At 49.4% G+C, this 23,477-nt stretch overlaps 1 protein-coding gene across 10 annotated transcripts in view; it reads left to right on the top strand.

The window, feature by feature from the left end:
- Window positions 1-23,477, top strand: part of Kdm2b (lysine demethylase 2B) — a 119,259-nt gene that overhangs the window by 32,290 nt on the left and 63,492 nt on the right. For all 10 annotated transcript variants that reach the window (XM_076922790.1, XM_076922788.1, XM_076922791.1 and 7 more), the window contains exons 7-10: window positions 8,278-8,371; window positions 9,210-9,363; window positions 15,844-15,959; window positions 21,946-22,072. In XM_076922790.1, coding sequence (XP_076778905.1) covers window positions 8,278-8,371; window positions 9,210-9,363; window positions 15,844-15,959; window positions 21,946-22,072 — 491 coding nt within the window. The remainder of the gene's footprint in view (window positions 1-8,277; window positions 8,372-9,209; window positions 9,364-15,843; window positions 15,960-21,945; window positions 22,073-23,477) is intronic.

Raw genomic sequence — 23,477 nt, 5'->3', positions numbered from 1 at the left:
CGAGGTGGAAAAAAAAAATCCCACCACGACAGAGTCTGCTGGGAGTAGGGCATGGTTCTGTGGAATTTAATTAAAATGACATTGTTTCTGAAAAGCATGGTGCTTCCTTGCTGGAGGCGCCTGCCAAACAGACAGCTGATGGCTCTCCTGAATGGAAGGAAGGTTTTCATGTTGGAGGGGACATGTGACAAACACTAAGGAGGCAGTGCATTTTTTTTTTTCCCTGCTTCTGGGATTTATACTTCTCCATTATGGTCAGAGGTTTAGGAATTTTAATATGTTTTGGTTTTGGTTGAGACTCTGGAGTCAGGGGAAGGTGAATGGGCTCCAGGTCCCTGAGTCAGAAGGACATGAAAGACTTCTAACGAGTGTTAATGTTTTGGTGCAGTAGGCGACCAAAACTTAGTCATAAGACCACAGTGGTTAAAGCCAAGGCCCCGTTCCCATGGAGTATTTATTGTGGAATTGATAGAATTTAATAAGTGTCTCAATGGAACATAGAGCAGTAGGGTATAAAGGAGAGAGGGAGAGAGAGAGAGAGAGAGAGAGAGAGAGAGAGAGAGAGAGAGAGAATGAATGAGAATGAGAATGAATGAAGGTGTGCCCTGGTGCATACTGATACCACCCTAGGTTTCTGCTGCTGCCTTCTCCTCCTCCCCCTTGTCTCTTCCCGGCAGAGATACTTTGTGTAGAATCATCCATATTGGAAAAGCCATCACTGGACATCGACAGTACCGGGGAGAACCCCTGACCTGGTTGTTTATTGTTGTATAGCCATTAACCCTTAATTTTAACATACTAAAAAAAAAAATTAACAGAAACAGGTGTCGTTGCTCACGCCTACTGTCCCACCGATGCTTTCGGGGCAACAAGAGGACCACTGTGCGTCCACGCCTAAACAACCACTTCATACACCCCCCCCCCAAAGAGTAAGACCCCAAAGATGATGTCAGTTTCTGCACGTCTGGAATCTGAAAGCAGCAGGATAGATTTTTCTCAAGGGCTCTTCAGAGCTTAGGTTTAGGCTGTGTTCATCTTGAGGGTAGAGCCTGGCTTAAGGGTCCACTTCTGAGAAGGAGCACTCACTGGGGTGTTGGTGGGAAGTCAAGGAAGGTTTCCATCCTTGCCCTGGGGGCCACTCCACAAGGCTATTTGAACGTCCCCAGAGTGAGTGCTTCCGGGAAGATCCAAGAGGACGTCATGCTCCTGTGACCTAATTTTGAAATTCATACCCTACTGACTTCCGTTATATTCATTCATTCATTAGTCCAGCTTGCACTCTGAGGGACAGAGATGTGCGCTTCCTCTTCTGTTTCCTTGTGGAAGGGTGGTAGTGTCTTTGAGACAAGATCTCACATAGCCTAGGCTGGCCTAGAATTCACTGTATAGCTAAGGATGACTTTAGCTTCCAATTCCCCCTGCTTCAACTTTTGGACTCTGGGAGGGTACAAGCATATGACCCCATGTCTTGTTTTTAAATTAAAAAAAATTTTTTTTTAATTTTACGGGAGTGTTTTACATCCACACACATATACATGTATATGTATTATGTGTATATGTGTATATACATAGGGTATATGTGTGTGTATGTGTACTATGTGGCCCTGCAGAGGCCAAGAGCTAGTATCTGGCCTCCTGGAACTGGAATACAGTTGTCAGCCACCAAGCCTAGGGTTGTTTTTGTTTTGTTTTGTTTTTCGAGACAAGGTTTCTGGGTTTCTCTGTGTAGCTCTGGCTGTCCTGGAATTCACTTTGTAGACCAGGCTGGCCTAGAACTCAGAAATCCACCTGCCTCTGCCTCCCAAGTGCTGGGATTAAAGGCGTGCGCCACCCCTGCCCAGCCAAGCCTAGGTCTTTTAAAAGAGCAGCAAGTGTGCTTTACCTGCGAGCCATGTCTCCAGCACTTTCCAGTCCTGTTTTCATGTGATGCTGGGGATTGCACATAGAGCTTCCCGCTTGCTAGACAGACACTCTGCCAACACAGCTACATGCCCAGCTCCCCTCCCCTTTGTTTGTGTGGTGCTGAGATGAAATTCCGGGGCCCTGTACACACGCCAGGCTGAGTGCTCTCCCGTTGAGCTGCAGCCCAAGCTTAGCTCTCCCTCTTGAAGAACGGAGCTTGAGAGAATTCGTGGGGCATGTTTCGAAGCAAAGCTTCCACAATCCCCAGGTCTGGGCATGTGTGCACCTTTCTCACTAAGGATTGGGCATGGTAATGCATTGCAGAAAGGGATTAGGGCGTCTCCTCCATACTCCTCCTGCTGGAGCAGTGGGGCTTTTGGCAGTGAGTGCTGCCAGCCTAATGATAGGCTGTGGGTCCAAGCTCAGAATCCCAGCAAAAAGGGGAGGGGCTCAAAGAAAGCGAGTGTTTACAGCTCAGAGGATTGTAAGGGAGTACACCCCTCCCCCGAGATTTAACTGTATGTTTTCACTCTACTGAGAGGAAAATCTAGGGGAAATATTGGGTGAGACACAGGACGACACTGTCACTGAATTCAAGCATCCTCTTCTTTGGGAGATTTGGCTTGCCTTGCACCGAGGCTCTGTCTGCCCCGGCCTGCTCTCTCCTGTACTGTGGGAAGACAGTACACAGCGGATGTGACTCGTGGAGTCTGATCCTGAGGCGGAATGAAAAGTCTGCACACATGGCCTCTTGGGGTCTGGTGTTTTCTGCTTTCCTACCAGGACCTCTTTATATTTGTTACAGCCACACCTGCCTTTCAGTTCAGAGGTTTGCTGTTTGTTATAAGTGATCACCTGTGTCTTACTAGGTAGGGAGACTGACAGCTGTGGACTCACTACTCAGGTGTTGTGTTAGACACTGACATATATACCTCAGCGACACCACTGGCGGGTCTGCTAGCTTCTTTTTACAAATAGAGCCTGGCATTCTTAATGGGTCAGTGAAGGTAATATAGCTGCTGAGTGGAAAGCAGTGGCTGATGGAACTTGTAAAAAACTGAGAAGCTACCCTTTAGAACTTATGTTTTAAACAAAGTCTCGTGTAGCCCAGGCTGGCTTTGAACTTATCCTCCTGACTCTTCTAAGTGTTGGGATTTCAGGCACATGTCACCCCAACCAGTGAAAGGGTTTTCTTGAGATGATTTTTTTTTTTTTTTTTTTTTTTTTTTACATAGTTAAAGTAGATATGTGAGCCAGGCATAGTGGTGTACACAGGTCTTTAATCCCAGCAGTTGGGAGGCAGATGTAGGAAGTAGTAGTGAGTGTGAGGCCAGCCTGGTCTACAGAGTGAATCTCAGGACAGCCAAGGCTACATAGTGAGAGCCTGTCCTCTCCCCATCCCCAAAAGCCCCCCCCCCCAAATATAATACAAATGTAAAAGTAACTAAAAAAAATTGCTAGCCCAGTAGCCCAAGCGTGCACATGGAGAACTTGGTTGGAGCTATGAAATGACCAGTTAAAGGCTCTCCTAGTTCAGTAGAGACACCAAGTTCCTAAACAAGAGAATATACCCTAGGTCCCAACCTGATGAGAATCTAAGACTGGTGTTGATGCTTTCCACAAATGAACCATCTATGGTCCCCCCCCCATCAAGGACCAGATATGTGTCCCCCATAAAGTAATCCTCTCGTTTGAGCTGCCTGTCCAGTTGCCAGGGTGGCCTCCCCTGCTGGCTTTGACTCTAAATCAGTTTCTAAGTGTGACCAAAATTCTTGCTTGAGGACACCTCCCCAATGACCGGTGTTCATACCCAAGATAGGGAACATTCTTTGGAGCTGTTAATTTTACCTTTCAACCAGTAAAACGCATACCTGCTTAAAAAAAAAAAAATTCAACCTGTTAAAGTCTAAGCTTATAGACAGAATGCTGGAAGGGACAGAGGGACTGCCTGGGTCATTGAGCACCTGGAAGTGAGTTTACTGTGTGGGTACTTAAAGTGGGGGTGATGGGGCGGAAGGGTGACATAGTGGCGACACTGTCTTACTGGGTCATGAATGTAATCATTTAAAGCCTATGCTTTAGTTAAAACATGATTTACATCACTGGCTGTCCACAGTGTACAGTCTTTGACCAAAGAATGGAATTTGGTATCTGCCTCTTCAGAGCTTGGCCCCTTGTGGCTTTGGAGGAAGGAAGGCTGTAGGGCCATGGTTGGAAAAAGATTCTCTCTTGTCGCCCCCAGGGTGGGACTTTTGAGTTGAAGTCTTCTTTTTGCCTAAAGGCGGTGAGGGGTTGAAGTTTGGGTGTAACTTCTTCAAATTTTGGTGTTAAAGTTCCGGCCAGATAGATTGGGGGAGGGGGGGGTTGGGCAGAGGAACCAAGGAGAGTGACAGACAGGCGGTGAGTGCTAGCCACCTATTGGTTAGTGTCAAGGTGAGGGGCTGTACTCCTGAATTGTTGGCTTTCTCACTTGAAATGGTGGGATTGAGCTCACAGTGTTGTGAAGTTTGGATTGAGCAATGTAGTTTGTAATTAGTAGAAAAGGCTACTGGGGGGGGGCGGGGGGCGGGGGGCGGGTAGGGGAAGAGTCTGCCTAGAATGGTTTTGTCGAACTTCAGGTTATCTTCCTCTAGTAAATTACCCCTAGAGAGGAAAGAAATTGCCCAAAGTCACACAGCTAGTCTCTTAGGGCTAGAACCCCACCTTTCCCCATCACAGACTCTCCAGAAATCTTAGTTCTGGCCCTCCCTCCATCTGTGCCTGAGGGTGGATATTTAAGGCAGGTAGCTTTGTATTAGGTCACCACCTGGGCAGCAAGGTGTTGTCTACACTCCGGGAAACCCGGACCCAGTAGGTCCTCAGACTATTGCCAGGGAGTGCAGGAGTGGGCTAGGGATCCGGTGTGTGGCCCGGAGCTCTTCTCTGTCGCCGCCGGCCTCTCCACCTCCCTGGCGGCCTCCGCGCCGCGCGGATGTTCAGTTTCAGCGTGGGGATGAGCTCAGGCTGCGCCTGTCTCCCCGAGGAAGGAAGGCGGCGCGAGAGGGCCCCAGCGTCCTGGGCTGGGGCCTGGCAGCGCGGTGGAGGGGGCTCGGCTGCCGTCGCCTCACGGGTCTGGCGCGCGTCGAGCCTCTGCGGAAGGGGACGCCCGGGAGCCGCTCCTCGGCCGCCGAGGGTAACCTCCTTTGTGGCGCGTGGGGCGGGTGTGGGTGGCCTCCTGCCCGCGGGATGCTCTGCCGGCCAGTGTCGCTGAGCTGTTCTTTGTGTCTCCCGGGGCGGGTTGAAAGTGTGGGGTGTGTACGTTCGCGCCCGCGCGGCGCCTCCAGCCCGCCACCGTCGCCAGCTTTCCTGGCTCTCTTCATCAGACCTTTGCCCAAAGGAATGCCAATTGGGCCACCTGGGGGAGAGTTTCTGGAAGTTAGAGAGAGGAGAGCAAGGTGGGGCCGCCCCACCTCTCTAGACCCCAGGCCGCGCCCCAAAGTTGGTGTGGCAGGTGCAGCGCCCCCCTATGCCTCATGCCTCCCTCCATCCCCGGCCTCCAACCGCTGAAAAAAACTGAGCTCCTGCGCTAGAGATTTTCCGCAATTTCAGCCGCGAACTTGCAGGGTGCACAGAAGCCACCTAGCGTGGGGGGTGGGGTGAGGGTGTCGCGTGCCTGGCTGTCCAGCCTTGCCGTTGCGGAAGCCTGGCTAGCTGGCGGGCTGGCTGTGGCACCAAGCCGAGCCGAGGTGCCCATGTGACTGCGGTGTGCTTGGGAGGAGGAAGCTGTAGAGGTCAGTGCAAAGGCGGCACGCCAGAGCGAGCAGGGGCGAGGAGGGAGCCCCAAGTCAGCGCCGGTGGTAGCCTTGGGGTGGCAAAACCTAGGGTTGCCTTTGGACTGCAGGGGACAGTACAAAGCCACTCTGTCACAGTCACTTTCACTTAATAAGGGTGTGGGAGGTGGGAGGAGTGGAAATGACACCGAAAGGAAAGGAAGGTCCCACGTTGGAGGAGGCTGGTCTGGAAGTAGTGTTTTAGCACACAGTGGGCCTCTGCCTGAGGGCAGAACTTTCCCTGCGCACACACAGCCAGAGGATCCTAGTTTTCCATGTGAGGGGTTGGGTCAGAGGGCTGAAGGTTGGGCAAAGTGGGAGTGACCGATTTGGCTAAGCAGTCCCAGGGGTCCTAGAGCTGGACACCCCCAACCCTGGTCCTTTCTCCTGGCTACGGGTATCCCCTCTGGACATCCAGATGCAGGCTGAAGGAAGCACGTTCCCTTGGCTCCACCCCACAGACTTAAATTGTTTTCTCTAGTCTGTGTTCAGCAGAGGCCTAGAGGGGGTGGAAACCAAGGTTAGATTAAAAAGAAGAGAAAAAAACCAAACCGAGAGGAAGAGCTGGTTTTAGGGAAATGAGGACTAATATTTTGAAGTGGAGCTTAGAGGAAAGAGGCCAGTGTGGTCCATGAGGGTGGGGCAGGGTAGGACTTCAGGGCCCCCATTCTTTGGAGGGAAGGTTTCTCTGGGTCTTAAGTCAGGGGACCTGTTTGCTTCGCCTTGGGTGGGCGGGCAGGCAGGGTGTAGAGCCCCAGTCAGGACTTCAGCAGTCTAGTGCCAGCTTCGTGACAGTCCTGGGCTGTCAACTACACCCCTCCGATGGGGTTGCTAGGCAGCGGGGCTCTGATGTACGGGGAGGCCTTCTGATTTGTCAGCCTCCTGCAGACACATGGTTAAGGCTCTTTCCAGCCTATCCGGAGGAGGGACGCCGGGCACGCTGCCTGCATATTGCCGAGCCCCGGGTCCACCTGAATGAGAGGTGCAAAAAGCAATCAGGAGGAGGGGGCTCTCAGAGCCCTCTAACCTTTAAACCAGCACAGCACCACGCCCCCCATTCTCCCCACTCGGGCTTGCTGTTGGCTCCTCCCTGCAGGTCCCCGCCCCATTCCATCTCTCTTCCCCAAACCACGGAAGAGCAAAGTGCAGCGGGGGGGGGGGGGGGGGGGGGGGGGGGAAGAGGTCAGTGGGGTAAACGTGTGCGCGGGCCTCTGGAGGTGCCAAGACGAGCAGGAGGGAGGGGAGGTTGCTCCTTCGTGCCCTCTTGGGGTTCTTGTGGGTAGGGGTTAGTGGTAGGGGGGGCTAACACTATTTTTTGCCATGCCTGGATTTGAAAGCCAGCGAGGTGCCCTCCACTTACTCCGGTTCTGTGCATCCCCTAGAGCCAGTAGCACGTTGCGGGTTGGACCAGAATACTGCTGTATACCTGCAGGGAAGGCTGGGCTATCTACCTCCTTCGGTGCTTGTAAGGGAGGGCTGCTGCTGTGGGTTCCTTCTCTTCTTAAACGTATAACCTGAGATCCAGCTTCTATCGCTGTTCTTCACCCCTCTCTGATCCCAGGACCTTCTTTTGATCCCTTCACTTAAAAAAAAAAAAAAGAAAGAAAAAGAAAAAGAAAAAGAAAAAGAAAAGAAAGATAAAACAGCTATGTCGAGATAAAAATCACGTATCATTCACACAGAAAAAGTGTGCAACCCAGTGTTTTCTAGTGTGTTCAAAGAACGGCGCAACCGGATCCTCAGTTTTAGGATCTCTTCATCCTGCTAGAACGAAACCCCATACCCATTAGCGTCATTCTCGCCCCGCCCCTCCCAGCCCCGCCCCAGCCCCGCCCAGCCCAGCCAGCTTCTAGCCACTACTAATCTGTCTGTGGGCTTCCTCTTTGGAGTTCTTTACCTGGGACATTGAGTGGAATTTATAGCCCTTACTGCTTACTTGGCAAGCCATTGTATCATTTAACTTTATCTGTGCAACCCTCAACTGCACAGGGGCTCATCTGCAAGGGGAGGGATCTTCTGCATTCTTACCCATTTCTTTCAGTGCTGTGCCTCCTTCCTGGCCAGACTACTGGTTGATTGAATGAGATGAATGGGAACTGGTAATTGGCAAACCACGCAGGTGGTTTACTACTGAATTCCAGGGGGCCCAGCTGTTACAAAGGGGGCTGGCAGCCAGGGAGAACTGAAGCTATCAGCCACAGAGTCGGGATAGAACAGAAAGGAAGCCTCGGCGGTGGGTGGGGGTTGGGGTAAGGGTCGAAACTGATAGTGGCCTGTGGGTTGCCATTTCTCTTGGGAACCTGAAGCCAAGATGCTGTGTGTGAGCGTCTGTGTGGTGGGTGACCCATGCTTAAGATTTGTCACCTGATCACAGGGGCATCCCCCGGGAGGGAAACTCCACTTCGATTTCATTTCAGTTTTAAAAAAAAAAAATAGAGGAGGAAATTCCCCATCTGCCACCTTTATAAAAGGGCGTCAGGTCAGGTGACTCTGAAGCAGTTGCTTGCCTCCTGTGATTTGGGTTTGACTTGTATTTTCTGCCCCCATGCCTGCTCTTGCACCTCAGGTACTGTCTGATGAGCGTGAAGGGCTGTTTCACTGACTTCCACATTGACTTTGGAGGCACCTCCGTGTGGTACCATGTTTTCCGTGGTGGGAAGGTGAGTGCTTCTAGTGTGTCTAGCTAGCGTTTGTATGCACGGAGAGTCTTGATACTCCCTTCCTTTACCTCTCTCCCCCTTGCTCAGTAGCTTAGGGTCACTTTATCCCTTGGGACCACCTCCTGGCTCTCTTGTCTCCTACCGGAGGGGAGGGTCACCTACTCACACCTCCTTGCTCTGTTTTCAGCTCCCAGGAAGCTCCAGCATAAAGTTTCTCTGCTTTGTGTCAGCTCTGCCACCAAAGGCTTTTTAACTTCAAAGTAGGAGGTGGTCACTGCCTGCCTCTAAGCAAGGCATTTTACAGTACGGTTAGATGGCGTAGGAGACAATACATTCATGGTACTTGTGCTGTGTTTGCTTTGGTGTGTGTGATGTCTCAGCCTGGATGAAGGTGCTTCTTGAGGATGCCCATGTGTGCCTTCGTTAAAAATGGCAGTGTTGGGAGGGATTCTGGGAGGAAGTCAACACACTTGATTCCAGATGTTTTTCCCTCCTCCGAAGTGAGCGCAGGCTGAATTTATTTATTGGGCCAGTTTATGGTATATCTTCCACACTCCTAGCCCCCACCACCCAGATAAGCCTGTGGCTCAGGAGGAAAAAAAAAATGTTCTACCCAGTACAGGAAGCATTCCTCCTGCCTTGGTATTTCAGCTGGAATGGAGATACCCCAAAGGTAGCCAGAACCCCATTCCCTGCTTTGAGCCCTGCTTGGGGAACCTAGACAGACAGACTTGCCTCTCTCTGCGTCCCTCCCCAAGTGGGTGCGGCTCTTTTGGGATTGTTCCAAGACTGGAAGAAATCAGATACTCACGCCTAACTGCCTCCTTTCGCTCCCAAGATCTTTTGGCTGATCCCGCCGACCCTGCACAACTTGGCTCTGTATGAGGAGTGGGTGCTATCTGGCAAACAGAGTGACATCTTTCTGGGAGACCGAGTGGAACGCTGCCAAAGGATTGAGCTGAAGCAAGGCTACACCTTTTTCATCCCTTCTGGTAGGTTCCTGTGTGGTTGGCTTGGGGTCGGTTGGTCAGCCACTGGCTCCCCCAGTATTTGGAGCAGCTTCCTGCAGCCCTGTGGTCTCGGCCAGGGTTGGAGGCCAAGTGAGGATTTCTGTGGGCCTTGGGATTAGATGAGCCATTGATGTGCCCTGAGGGGAGCAAGTCTCAGGCTCCAGAGAAAGCACATAACCTGAGTAACCATACCTGTGAAGAAGCCTCTGGTCCTTCCTCTGGGGACATTTGAATGTCTTTCTTGGGCCTTCCTCCAACATAGCAGTTCTCAACCTGAAGGACGTTGACCCCTTCACAAGGGTCTCATATCAGACAGCCTGCATGTCAGATAGTTATATGATGAAGCATAACAGTAGTAAAATTACAGTTATGAAATAGCAATAAAATAATTTTATAGTTGAGGCTCACCACAACATGAGGAACCATATTAAAGGGTCACAACATTAGAAAGGTTGAGAACCACTGCTCTGGAGGTTTCTATCAGAAGATGACGTGGTCCTTAGATGTGACTCTCTCCCAGACTTGGATGGAAGCTTAGAGACAGACAGAGGGCTTTTAGCTATAGATGGAGTTGCTAACAGTGGTGACGAGTGACATGGGAAACAGGGGGTTCCATGTTAGGCTTCCTTAAAGAAAACATTCTACCCAAGATGAGGGAGGCAGTAGTCTGTACCAATAGACACACACACAGAGTGAGACACAGAGGCACAGACATACACATACACAGTCAGATACAGACACACAGACCCACACAGTGAGACACAGACACACATACATAGTGAGATACATACACACAGTGAGACACAGACATACACACAGTGAAATAGACACATATACACAGGCACAGTGAGACACACACACAGTGAGACACAGACACACAGACACACACAGTGAGACAGACACATAGACACAATGAGACACAGACATACACATAGTGAAATAGACACATATACACAGACACAGTGAGACATACACACAGTGAGACATACACACAGTGAGATACAGACACGCACAGTGAGACACAGACACATAGACATACACACAGTGAGATACAGACACACAGACATACAAACAGTGAAATAGACACACAGACATACACACAGTGATACACAGACACACAGACATACACACAGTGAGACATAGACACACAGAGACACACATACATGCACAGTGAGACACATACATACATACACACACAGACACACAGATGCACAGTGAGACAGAGACACACACAGTGAGATATACACAGTGAGACACAGATACATGTACATGGACACACAGAGTGAGATACAAACATACACACACAGGTCAAGTCCGTATGTTGTGTACCTCTTAGTAATTAGACTTTGGAAGATATGTCAACCAGAAGACAGACTAGCAGGAAACTGTTGAATGAAAGTAGTTTGAAGGAGACTTGGGGGAGTTGTCATTGGTCAGGTAAAGGAAGTTGGTTCTGTTATGCCTTGTGGGTACCAAAACCAGTCTCTAGATCAAGAATAAGACCTAGTTCAAGCCAGTTGTTGGTAGTGCATGCCTTTAATCCCAACACTGAGGGAGGCAGAGGCAGGCAGATCTCTGTGAGTTTAAGGCCAGCCTGGTCTACAGAGCAGTTCCAGGATAGCCAGGGCTACAAAGAGAAATCCTTGTTTGGAAAAACAAAACAAACAAACAAAAAAGACTTAGTACAGTGTAATACTATGCTATTTTGTATTATTTAGGTAGAGAAAAGAAAAAGGGTCTTTCTATAGTTATTACAGAAATGGTTTTTTTCCTGGGCATTTATGACTTGTGGTTGGTTAAATGTATAGAAGGAGTATCCTGTTGGATGGACTGATAGAAATATATTTCAAAGAAAGAGTGGTACTTCAAGCCTGATAGTCATGCATCTGAAAATCTAGCTACATTTTTTTTTTTATGGCTGCCAGGCAACATTAAAAGATAAGAATTTTATTTTATTTCTATATGTGTTTTATGCGTGTGTCAGGAGGTTGAGTTTGGAGGCCTTGGGATAGCTTGTGGGAACTGGTTCTCTGTTCCCACCATGTGAGTCCCTAGGGCTCAAACACATGTTATTGTCTTTGGTGGCAAGTACACGTACCTGCTGAGCCATCTTCCCGGCCCTAGGTGTGAATACGTTAGGCAGGGTCTACCATCACCTAGATTGGCTTTGATTTTACTATGTAACTGAGAAAGGTCTTCCAACTCCTGATCCTCTTGCCTCTACTTCCAAAACGCTGGGATTACAGGCGTGTGGCCTCATATCTAGCCTGAGACAGAGATTTGATATATAACACAGGGTGGGCTAGAACTCATGATCTGCCCCACATACCTTTTAAATGTTTGGACCATAGACATATACCATAATGACCAGCCTCCACAGTGAGTTTCTCTCTCTCTCTCTCTCTCTCTCTCTCTCTCTCTCTCTCTCTCTCTCTCTCTCTCTGTGTGTGTGTGTGTGTCTGTTTGCCTGCCTGCCTGCCTGCCTGCCTTTACTGAGAAATGAACCCAGGGTCTCAAACCCTGAGTAAGTGCTCCACCAAATAAACCTTCAAACACTGACTTCGGCCGTGTGTTCTGCTGCCTTAAGCCCTCGGTGTCCAGTTCTTTGAGAGCTCATAGGATGCTAGTGGGTTAGAGTGGTTCAGTGTGTGTCTTCTTTTCTTCTGTGTCTGAGTGCAAAGGAGCCATGCAAAGGAGATGTAGGCTGGCGCTTTCCAGTCTCCATCCCTTGACAGGCCAGGAAAGCTGCACGGAAGAGGAAGATCATGGAAGATGATCCAGGCTGGCTTCAAACTGGTTGGAGTGGAGGATGACTTTGAACTCCTGATCCTCCTACCTTCACCTCCCATGTTCTGTGATTAAAGCACATGTAGCAAATGTTCTTAGAGCCACACTGGTTTCGGACAGTGACGGAGGGGCTGAGGAGATGTAAGATGCAGTCCCTCCCTCTTGGCCTTGTTTCCAGCCAGGTGGCAGTTATGGTGTTTAGTGCCAGTATGGGGACCCTGTTAGGTATACCTGTGAGTAGCAATATCTGAATATCTTGTAGCCAAGAGACTCGGGCTGCTTTTAATGTATTCCCTACCCTTGTCTTGGAGTAAGAACCATCATGGAAGGAACCATTTCCCACTGAGGCAGGAGGAAGCTCCTTGGGGCTGCTGAATGTTACTTTAACAATTTTGCTGGGAGTGGCAGCTCACATCTTTAATCCCAGCACTTGGAGGCAGAGTCAGATGGATCTCTGTGAATTCAAAGCCAGCCTGGTCTACATAGGTGTTATAGGCCAGCTAATGCTACCCAGTGACCCTGTCTTTAAAAAAAAAAAAAAAAAAAAAAATCAAAATGAGCGACATGAACTACCTGGTGAGGCCATCAAGTCAGTAATGGCGAATCTGAGTTCTTGACGGTATAACATGATTGGGCCTTTGGTGGTCCACCTGCTATAAAATGGGTACAGAACAGGGAAGCATGAGAATCGGTGAACTGCAGACGGTGCTGGAGGCACTGGAAATTTGGCAATGGCTGTCTAGCTTTGACACTTCAGGACCAGGTAATATTGGGGGCTGGCTTGTGTATCTATCTTCATACATTGTAAGGAGAAAAGCAATTCAGAGTCTCAGGTGACATCTCCCATTTTGTAACATGAGGTAGATCAAGCTTAACATGCCCTTGGGTCAGATGCAGCCTATAGTTTGCTAGTCAGCAGCCACAGAGGCCAGGAGGTGGGGGTGGGGCGCTCAGGGAATCTGTGACATCATCTCTTCAGCAACTGGAAAAATGGAGGCAGATGTGCCAAGAGGCTTGTAGTCTGCATCCTGAGCCCTGGGGTTGTAGATGAGACTCCTTGTGACTCTGTTGTTCTTGGCCCCCTCAGGTCCCAGAAATCATCCAGTCAGTGGGTTTTGTGGGTCACTGTGTTCCTTCCGTATCTGCGTCCATCCCTGGTTGCTTGGCCTGAATATAAAGTGCTTATTGCCTTCACATTGCTGATGGCAGATGCTGGCCTCTCCTGCCCAATTATAACCCAGGACATCAGTTCCAGTTCCAGAATATTGTCATGAATGAGCCATCCTCAGGAGAATGGGGAGAGATGGGGTTTTGAAGGCCATGGTTTCCCTTCCTGTTTTTTCCCCCTAAGGGCATCATTGAAATAGGGAAACAAAATGTAAGCCGGGCTGGAGAGGAACTCAGCAGCCATTTTAATCCATGGCAGTCTGCCTGATCCACCTGTGATAACCTAGGAGGGGAAGGGAAGTTGGTAGAAGCTTCTAGCATCTCTGGAACAGCTGGCATACAGATTCCCTACCTACCTACAGTGGCATCTGTCTTCTGTTCACATGCCAAGGTGATGGATGTAAGTCTAGGGAGCCTCCGTGTCTGCCTGCAAGAAAGTCTGGGTTAATCAGTATGTATTAACGTGGGCACCATCCTTTTCCAAACCGATGTCAATGGTGACTGCTTGTAGCAACTGAGTTCTTGCTCATCAGGTTCTGCACAAGGAAGGTAAATAGTCTTCAGGTGGGCACGCATAGCTAGAACAGGGATGTTTTCCTGGGGAGAGTCTGGAATCAAGTTAGTTCCCTAAGATCAGGCTTGGGTAAAGGGAAGGGTGGTATCTTAGTTAGGGTTTTACTGCTGTGAACAGACACCATGACCAAGGCAACTATTATAAAGGACATTTAATTGGGGCTGGCTTACAGGTTAAGAGGTTCTGTCCATTATCGTCAAGGCGGGAACATAGCAGCGTCCAGGCAGGCATGGGGTGGAAGGAGCTGAGAGTTCTACATCTTCATCTGAAGGCTGCTAGTGGAAGACTGACTTCCAGGCAGCTAGGATGAGGGTCTTAAAGCCCACGCCCACAATGACACACCCACTCCGACAAGGCCACGCCCACTCTGACCAGACCACATCTCCTAATAGTGCCACTCCCTGGGCCAAGCATCTTCAAACCATGCTGGGTAGCCATGTGAAGTGTAGGAACAAGATCTGGAGGGCCTGACACCTTCAGCCCAGTCTGAGGAAGTTTCAGTCTCCAATGCTATGGTACTGTCAACAGTAGCAGACCCATGTGGTGACTCCATTCCCTGCAGCAGGTGTAGATCGTGAGCCTGAGAACTGATGTCTCAACTCACCTGGGAGAGAGCTGAAAGTGTTTGGGCTTGGGCATGGAGTTAGGTTGGGTTCCAGAATGTTCCTTTGAGTTTAAGCATCTCCTGTCTGTGCCTGTTTGCTCTCTCCCCTGTGCTGATCCTCTTCTGGTTTCTACTCTTGACTTTTCCCACTGCTGTCCCCAGCATCGTTGCCATTGTTCCGACGTCTCAATGTATTTCTCCTTTGCTTCCTTATATGTTGCCATGCCTCTGTGTGTGTGTGTGTGTGTGTGTGTGTGTGTGTGTGTGTGTGTGTGTGTGTGTTTTCAGCATGGTTACTCTGTATAGCCACTACTATCCTGGAATTCGCTTTGTAGACCAGACTGACTTTAATTCATAGATCTGCCTACCTCTGCTGTGACTAAAGGTGTGCACCACCATCACCAGTAACAAGGACTCTTAATCGTTGAGCATCTGCCCACTGGAGATACTATAAAGCTATTTGCCCTCTAGCTCCAGAGCCACATTGGTGTTTTCTGCACCGGCAATTGGTGTCCAGTCTCAATGGAGGTTTGATATTGTTGACTAAACTCTCCACAAACCAGGTAGAGGATAACTTTTGGGGTTCAAAATACTTGCAGACGATTTCAGTTTAACACACCTCCGTTTCTTCACCTGTAGATTGTAGTTGGAAAGAGATGGCTACTTTAAGAATTAATAAGCCAAGGCCTGGACAGCCAGCCCTCAGAGTGTACCTTGGGGAGGTCACAAGTGTGGCCCACACGGTTAGGAAGTTGCATTGTGCAGAAGAGATGCCTGCCACAGCACTTAGTACATGAGGAAAATGGGTGGGGGAAACTGAGATGGGGTACCAGCATCCTGTGACTAAGGAGGTGATTTGGCCTGGGAGTGTTTCATGCAAACAAGATGTGCCTAGGTTTGATAGTCGTTCCTCTGAGCTGTCCCATATGAGCCCTCCAGGGATCAGTGTTCCAAGGAATGACTAAGAAAAGGCTGAGCAGAGATGTACAGCCCAGGAGGGACTGCCTGCCTTCTGGCTCGGCACAACGCTGAGACTGGGGGCCCTCTGTTCCTGGCTACAACCGAGTCTCAGTAGGAAGGTTTGATCATCAAGGTCTTTAAGACAGGCACTTGCCTGCAGCATCCCGGGCACCTGCCTTGAGTTAGCTAGGGGTCTCTAGGGATTGCTGGCTACATCCCTCAGGCTGTCTGGGAGGGAGCCTTGGTGTCTGCATCATATGCCCTTGCACATCTGTGTCTGTCCCCTGTATCCTCCTGTGTTCTAGTTTTCCCTCCCTCCAGTCTTGTGAAAGGAGTCAGGGCTCACCCTCCCTCTGCCCTCTCCACTCAGGGTGGATCCATGCAGTTTACACACCCGTGGACTCTCTGGTGTTCGGTGGGAACATCCTGCACAGCTTCAACGTGCCCATGCAGCTGCGGATCTATGAGATCGAGGACAGAACCCGGGTAAGAGGCGCCTTCCTTCCCTGGCCTTTCTCCACGCCTCTTCAGTTTCTTCCCACTCCTGCTCCCTGTCTCTGTGGTGAGCTGTCAGACCATCCACAAGAACCTACCCCCAATTCCCTGGGGTTTCCGTTCAAGGTCAGGCCATAGGCAGACAGAATCCTCAGTGGAAAAGTTGGGCATCCTGATTGTACATGTCTGTAACCTCAGCATTTGGGAGTGGAGGCAGGAGGATCAGAAGTTCAAGACCAGCCACAGCTACATAGGGTGGGACCAGTCTGAGATATATATATATATATATATATATATATATATATATATATATATATATTTTTTTTTTTTTTTTTTTTTTTTTTTTTTTTTCATTAAAAAACCAAAACCAAAATCAACCCTTTATGGAACCACTGCTTATATATCCGTACCTGACCAAGTGTCTGTGCGTGTATATCTTGAGAGAACAGCAGGAAGTCGGAAGAACCCAGTCTTCCTCCTCTTAGCTTATGTAGAAAGAAGGCATGTGGAACTTTCTGTTGTTCTTGTTGCTGAAATTTGCAGGGAGGCCTGACTGGCCTGGTCCAAAATCACATCACCCCTAAGCATTTCCTTGGGAAATTGAAGTCTGGTGGAAAGGAAGCCAGTGTCCGGGTCTCTCTCGTCCTGTTTCTGAGCTCTGGGGCCGCTGCTTCCCTGAACCCATCCTCACTGACAACTCAGGACATGCTTTCTCAGCTATGAAATCTCTCCCGAGATAAGGGCCATAGGTGCCTTTTGTTCTGACGTTTTCTCTGAATTATCTTTGATGGTTAGGACTTGGCCACCCTCTTTCCAATGCTGTGGCCTGACCCCATGTCCTCAGGCATCTGAGACAGGCTCAAGGGTGAGGAACTGAAGCTCTGTGATAAAAAGGGCCTATTTCATCATAGTCTCTCTCTCTCTCTCTCGTTTTTAATATGGCTATTTAATGTTTTTTTTTTCTTTTCTTTGAATTGAGATATAGCTCACATGCTATTTGAGATGTACAACTCTGTATTTTTAGTGTGTAGCCTTCACCGCGACTTCTAGTACATTTCACACACCCCCAACACACACCCAGGAACCCCCGTTCCCATTAGCAGGCACTGCTCTTTTCCTCTTTCCCCACTCCTGACAGCCCCGATATAACCTTCAGTCTCGATGAATTTGCCAGTTTGGAACCTTTGCTGAGGATGGAATCATGTACTATGTGACCTTCCATATCTGGACTCTTTCACCCAGCATGATGTTTTCAAGGTACATCCCTGGGTCGCCACTGCCAGCCCATCTCATAACTGAGTAGAACTCCATGCCATGGACAGACCACATTCCATTTCTCCTCGGTATCTACCTCAGAGGTGGTTTTTTGGCCCTGGTGTTGGTGTGCTTGGCCTGTGTAAAGAAATACCTCACACTGCTCTGGTCAGAATGTATCTTTCTGGTCTTGTTTTCAGGGATTGATAACACTGGAGTCAAAGTGAGGGAGGTGTTGAGTGTGACCAAGGCATGCTTGAATTTTCTGTTTGTGGATTTACTGGCTTGTGATGCCCAACTCTATGTTGTCATGGTCCAAGATCCTGTGCTTATCCCCCCATTCCATAGACTTCTTCCTTCCCCTGTCACCCATCTAGAAAGGTCCACACAGCCCAGATCTGGAGCACGCTGTTCAGGAGAAAATTACTGTTTGGGCACAAATTGTCACTTTTCAGTCTGAGTCAAATGCACTCTAGGCTCCAGCCAACTGTCCTTTGGCCAGCCCTGAAAAGCAGTCCAGTTTGTGAGCAGACCAGCAGGTGTGGCTGGAAACCCAGCACTCTAGAGGAGAGGTCAGGGCCAGACTTTCCAGGCAGTTCCTGAAAGCCAGAATTAGACTGGAGTTTCTCAAGACTTTGGCAACTTGCTGGGTAGCTGTCCCCTCCTATGGGAATGTGATTGTGCATCTCAGTGCATCTGCTCCCCCTACCCTATCTACTCTCCCCACCCCCACCCCCACCATAATCCATAATTCCCAGGAGAGGAGCCTGGTTCTCCTCTCTAACTGGTGTCACTCAAGGCAGGAGTCATGGTGATAGACCCGCCCCCCCAAACTCTCGCTCTGCATCATGCTGTTTGCACTGGTGAAGTGTCTAACTCCATCAAGATGCACATCAGATCCCTCCCCCAAGGACCCTGGTCCTTAGTCTCTAAAGGGGAACCCATCTGGCATCTCTAAAGCAGGTTGTTGGCTTGAGGGCTGGGGGAGGGCTGGCTGGGAGGCAGGCTGGGCTGCAGGCAACAGCAGGCATTTTAATCTGCTTTGATTTCTGGTCTTTAGAGAGGGGCTTGGCTACAAGGCCCAATTGTTTATGTCTTAGGAGCCAAAAGCAGACAAAGGGCCCTGGAGAGAGTCCTGGAAGCCAGATAAAATACCAGGACTACTTTGTCAGTCCCAATACAGCTCAATTCCCGCCATCCCTATCAGCTCCTTTAAGAGGGCTATGAGCATTTAAAAATAGTTTGTCCCAGAGTGTTCTAAAACATGGCTTTGCTTGGAAACAAAATGAAGGAGGCTGGCCAGAGAAAGCTGGTAGATGAGCCCCTCACCCTCCAGGTGACACTCCCTGGGGGGGGGGGGGGGGCGGGGCGGTTGACTTTAGAAAAGGCAAAGCTCTAGGTGGCCAGCAGAATGGGCTATCTAGACCTAAAATCCTAAATTTCTCCTACATTTAGGAAATATTTTCACTTTTGGCTACACACTAGGTGACACTCTGCAGTGTCATGGGGCCCTCTCTGAAGAGGCAGCATAAGCAGGTACAGGCCTCTGGGGAACTGATAATACACCCTATCCTTCCTGCAAATCCCCAGCTCTGAAGAGAAGTGTAATAGAGACCAGAATGTTCTGCCGTGAGCTTGTCATAACTACATCACCACAACCTGCCGACGACATACTTTTAGCTCCAGTTAGCTACCCAGGATAGGAAGAATGGTCCAGATGCTGTCTTTCTTACGCTTATCTTTTCTTTCCTTGATGGCTCTAGTGAAATCAGCTTTCCCAGAAAAGGTAATGCCCGCAACCCCTTATGTTCCCTCCCTTTGCAGCCGGTGACTCTGTTTGGAAACCACAAATTATTTACCTTTTCTCTCCCCTCCCTCCCACCATTGAATTTTTAATTTCCCCCATTGATTTTTTTTTTCCAGGAGAAAAACAGAGTTTAAGATACGTCCGCCCACCCTCGCAGTTTAATTTCTTAAGACCTGGGGCATTCTGGGACCACAGGGGTCTCTCTCTTCAGCTCTCTTCTAGATGCTGCTTAACTCTTGGGTGACTCAGGCCTCTGAAGAATGGCTTAGGCCAGGCAGGTGCCACTTAAATGGGCCTTTGGAACTGCAGTTGGACCCCTGACCTCCACTGCTGATGAATTGTCCTCTAGGCTGGGCACAGGGTCTTCTTTGTGACTGCCTTGCCCTTTGTTTTGGACAGAGGTTGGTTTAACAACTCAATTTGGTGAGGCTCCAACTTTGTCACCAAATAATATTGAGCAATCGTGTGTTTAATGTTCCCAGGCATGTGGCTGAAACCTTTTGAAGGCGAAGGGTAGAAGGCGACAACCAGTTTGTAAGTTTATTTTTTGCAAAATTTTTTTCCTGCAGTCCTCTCTTGGAAAAAAAAAAAAAAGTAAATTACCCCTCCCCCCCCCCAAAAAAAAACCCTAAAAGACTAAACCAAGTTGAATTCTTTCATTTGTATTTGTTTTCACCCAATTAGTTTCCCTTGGGTTCAGCAACAAAGAGGGGAGATTTGCCTTCCTCTCCTGAAATACAGCCCCTTCCTCTAATTTCCCCCTAAACTAGAAGAATTCTCTGGTGTCACAGTGCCCATCAATGGCACAGTGGCGTGGATAGTCTCAAATTTTTTGAAAAGCGACGAGTTCGAAGTCTTTGATCCATCACGTCTATGGTTGGGAGTTGTGAACTCAGGGCTCTGTTTTCCTCCACTTGGAGTTTTAGGGATTGGCAATTTGTTTCAAAATCCTTTGAACCAGTCTCTGGAATGGGGACAGGGCCGAGCCCCTCCCCTCAAACCTTTCATCCTAGGAAGTCTAGGTCTCAAGCTCAAGAGCCCCTCCCCCGTGTAAACACAGGGGGCGCTGATCAGTAACCACGAAACTGGGCTTCTCAGAAAGTAGCTGGAGCCAAGGAAAACGCTAGAGTATGCGTCCCTCCTCCGTGCATCTTCCCAAGGAGCTGAAAAGCATGCGGGCGGCCATGATCTCATTCCTAAATACCTCATCTACCTCAGCAGGGAAATCAGTCTGCAGGAGGAAGAGTTGGAACCTGTGGGGAAAGGGGTGGAGACCTCGAGAGGTTAGCCGAGGTACCTGCAGACCTGAAGGTAGAGATGTAGAGGTCTTTTCCAGCTGGGCATTTAAAGAATGCAGGAAAAACACACTTAAGGTCGCAGAGGGATTGGGTCGGCTCGTACCTGATTTTGTTGAAAAGATACCAGGGGAATGTACCAGGGGCATAGAAGGGGTACGTGGGGGAAGGGAATGCTCGATGAAGGATGAGAAAGGTCAGGAAGGCTCGCTCTGACCTTCACAGATATCTTCTTGGAAATAGAGAATTCTGGGGAGCCACGCATGGGGATGTGCAAGGCCCCCTGGGCAGTGCTTGGAGGAGCAGAAGAGGCCACAGTGGGCCATGAGCTCAGCTTACTAGGTCTTACTGCTTCCATGCCCCTTCAGGGTGTAGCCTCCAGAAGGTTCCTCCATGCTGACGCCATCAATTCGGGGATTCCTCTTATCTTTCTTTCATTGCCGGTTCCTGTGCAGAGCCTACACTGCCACCCATCAGAATTCCCTTGAGGTCCTCACATTTTACAGTTTGTATATGCACTGCCTCTTCACTTGTAAGAAACATCCAAGAGGGCCCTCTATTGTTGCTCTGTCATGAGACCCCAGAGTACTCCCCCTCCCCCAACAAGATGTTGGTCACACTGTGACCCTTGTGTGAATTATGTCCCTTGGAGCCCTTAGTAGAAACCCAGGCAGGTATTGTAAGTGGATGTGGATACCAGATGTTGTGAATACTCTGGAGGCCCTTCCCTTGGAAGGCAGGTGAGACTGCACCACTGTTGGAAGCGGTTCTGCCCTCCTGGCCTTCCTCCCAAGATTCAGGAGGATGCACAATAGCTTGTCTACTGAAGTATGAGGACTGGAAGTTGTCATGGTTTGAATATGTTTGGCCCAGGGAGTGGCACTGTTAGGAGGTGTGGTCTTGTTGGAGTAGATGTGTCACTGTGAGCATGGGCTTTAAGACCCTCACCCTAGCTGCCTGGAAGTCAGTCTTCTACTAGCTGCCTTCAGATGAAGAGGTGGAACTCTCAGCTCCTCCTGCACCATGTCTGCCTAGATGTTGCCATGCTTCCACCTTGATGATAATGGACTGGACCTCTGAGCCTGTAAGCCAGAACCAATTAAGTGTTGTCTGTTATAAGGCTTGTCTTGATCATGGTGTCTGTTTGCAGCAGTAAAACCCTAACTAAGACAGGAGTGGACTTGTGTTTTCCAAGGAGGTAGGAGAGACAGCAGAGCCCATGTAAGAGTATTCTAAAGAGAAGAGTCCATGCCTGTTGCGGCTGGGATCGGGCAGGGCTCCCATCTGCAGCTATCCCCAGTGCTGGCAGCAGGTCTGGAGAGAACTGTTTTTCTACACACAGTAGGTCCTGTTCACCTTCCATGGTGGGTAGCTCAGGGTCCAAAACTGTGATGCCTTCCACAGGGCATGCTCTGTCTCATCCATGCATGCTGCTGGTGCTTCCCTTCCTAGGCCTCCCTCTCTCTTGCCTCTCCGCCAGTGACACCTCCCATTTTCCCCTTTTGCCATTTGTGCTCTTGCTAAGACAATGAGCTCTTCTGGAGGGAACCTCACCGCCTGCTGTGTGTCTCCCAGTGATTCCTGGGAACTGACCTCTTGCCTGCCTACTTTCCGCTTTCAGGTTCAGCCCAAGTTCCGTTACCCCTTCTACTATGAGATGTGCTGGTATGTCTTGGAGAGATACGTGTACTGTGTGACCCAGCGCTCCTACCTCACTCAGGAATACCAGAGAGAATTAATGCTGATTGGTGAGTAGCCTGCGTGTTGTAGCTCGGAGCCTGCTGCTTGGCCAGCGCGGTAATCCTTTCTAGAGTGGAGCCTGCAGATAAGCCCTGGCTCTCCTGGGATTCTTTAGAGCCAGAGTGCTGGACATTAGGTCTCTCGGGAAATAGCCTGGCTTGTGAGCCTCCAATCTAGAACACAGAAGCCAAGAAAAGGAGCTTGGGACCCTAAGAAGAAACACATTTGTCACCCCCTCCCTTGACTGTGCCCGGAGAAGCCTGTCACCAGCATGCTTGCTGAAACAGGACTATCCCACAGAATGAAGAATACAGGTTGTTTTCATTCCTCTGTGGTTACCAGCTACTTTTGGAGCTTTTGTCCCCATAGGAGCAGAGACACATAGCTAGTGCCCACAGTCCAGGCCAACTTTACCAGAAGGGAGGGGTGGGCGGGGCTGCCAACACAGACTTGAGGGAGAAGGGGTCTGTGGTAGAGGCAGGGAAAGGGCTTCAGTTCTCGGCTATAGTGCCCTGCCTGCCTTGCTGTTGGTACTTAGAGGGACACCACCACCAACCCATCCCTTGATTCCTACCCCGAAGTTGCAACTGGCCTGACAGGGAGCCCTAGTCAATATGTACGAGCCAGGCATTCTTCCTTCAGTGTGGGGCAGCTAGTAGTCTGGGGGAACATTGGCTGATGTCATATGGTATTATCAAAAGATACAAACATGAGATACAAACAAAGATACAAACAAAACAAAACAAGAGAGAGAACATTTCTTCTGAGAACATTATCTTCAAAAGAAGTGTATCCCTTAGCACTCATCTTTGGTTTCGTTTGGGGCGGGGGATCTTTTGAGTGCCAGCAGGTGAGAAGGCAACTTTCAGGAGTCTTATCTTCTCCTACTATGTAGGTGCTAGGGATTGACCTCAGGTCGTCAGGCTTGGCAGCAAGTGCCTTTACCCCACTAAACCATCTTGTCAGCCCTTGACTGATTTTTTTTCTTTTTAACATTTATTTATTTATGTGTATATAGCTGGGTGTATATATAGATAACACCGTGAAGGCCAGAAGAGAGCATCTGTCCTGTGGAACTGGAGTTACAGGTGGCTGTGAGCTGCCACGTAGGTGCTGGGAACCAAACCCAGGTCCTCTCTAAGAGCAATGAGTGTACTTAACCACCGAGCCATCTCTTTATCCCTGCCCTTGACTGATTTGTGAACTTATGATAAAATGCCAGGCATAGTGCATGGTAAAGCAACCTGGGTGGATATACTGAACTGGAAAAAGCAGAGCTGAGATTTGAACCGGTGTACGGCTGACCCTTGCCCTTCTACAGGCCAAGAGGCCTGGAGCAGATCCTTGCAAAAGAGTGAGTGGAATCTACACAGTTTCCTGCGTTGCTTCAGTGATCATAATTGTATCTTACGA

The sequence above is a fragment of the Arvicanthis niloticus genome, chromosome 24 (assembly GCF_011762505.2).
Source record: "Arvicanthis niloticus isolate mArvNil1 chromosome 24, mArvNil1.pat.X, whole genome shotgun sequence".
Classification (NCBI taxonomy): domain Eukaryota; kingdom Metazoa; phylum Chordata; class Mammalia; order Rodentia; family Muridae; genus Arvicanthis; species Arvicanthis niloticus.
This window is presented reverse-complemented; position numbering and strand designations above follow the sequence as displayed.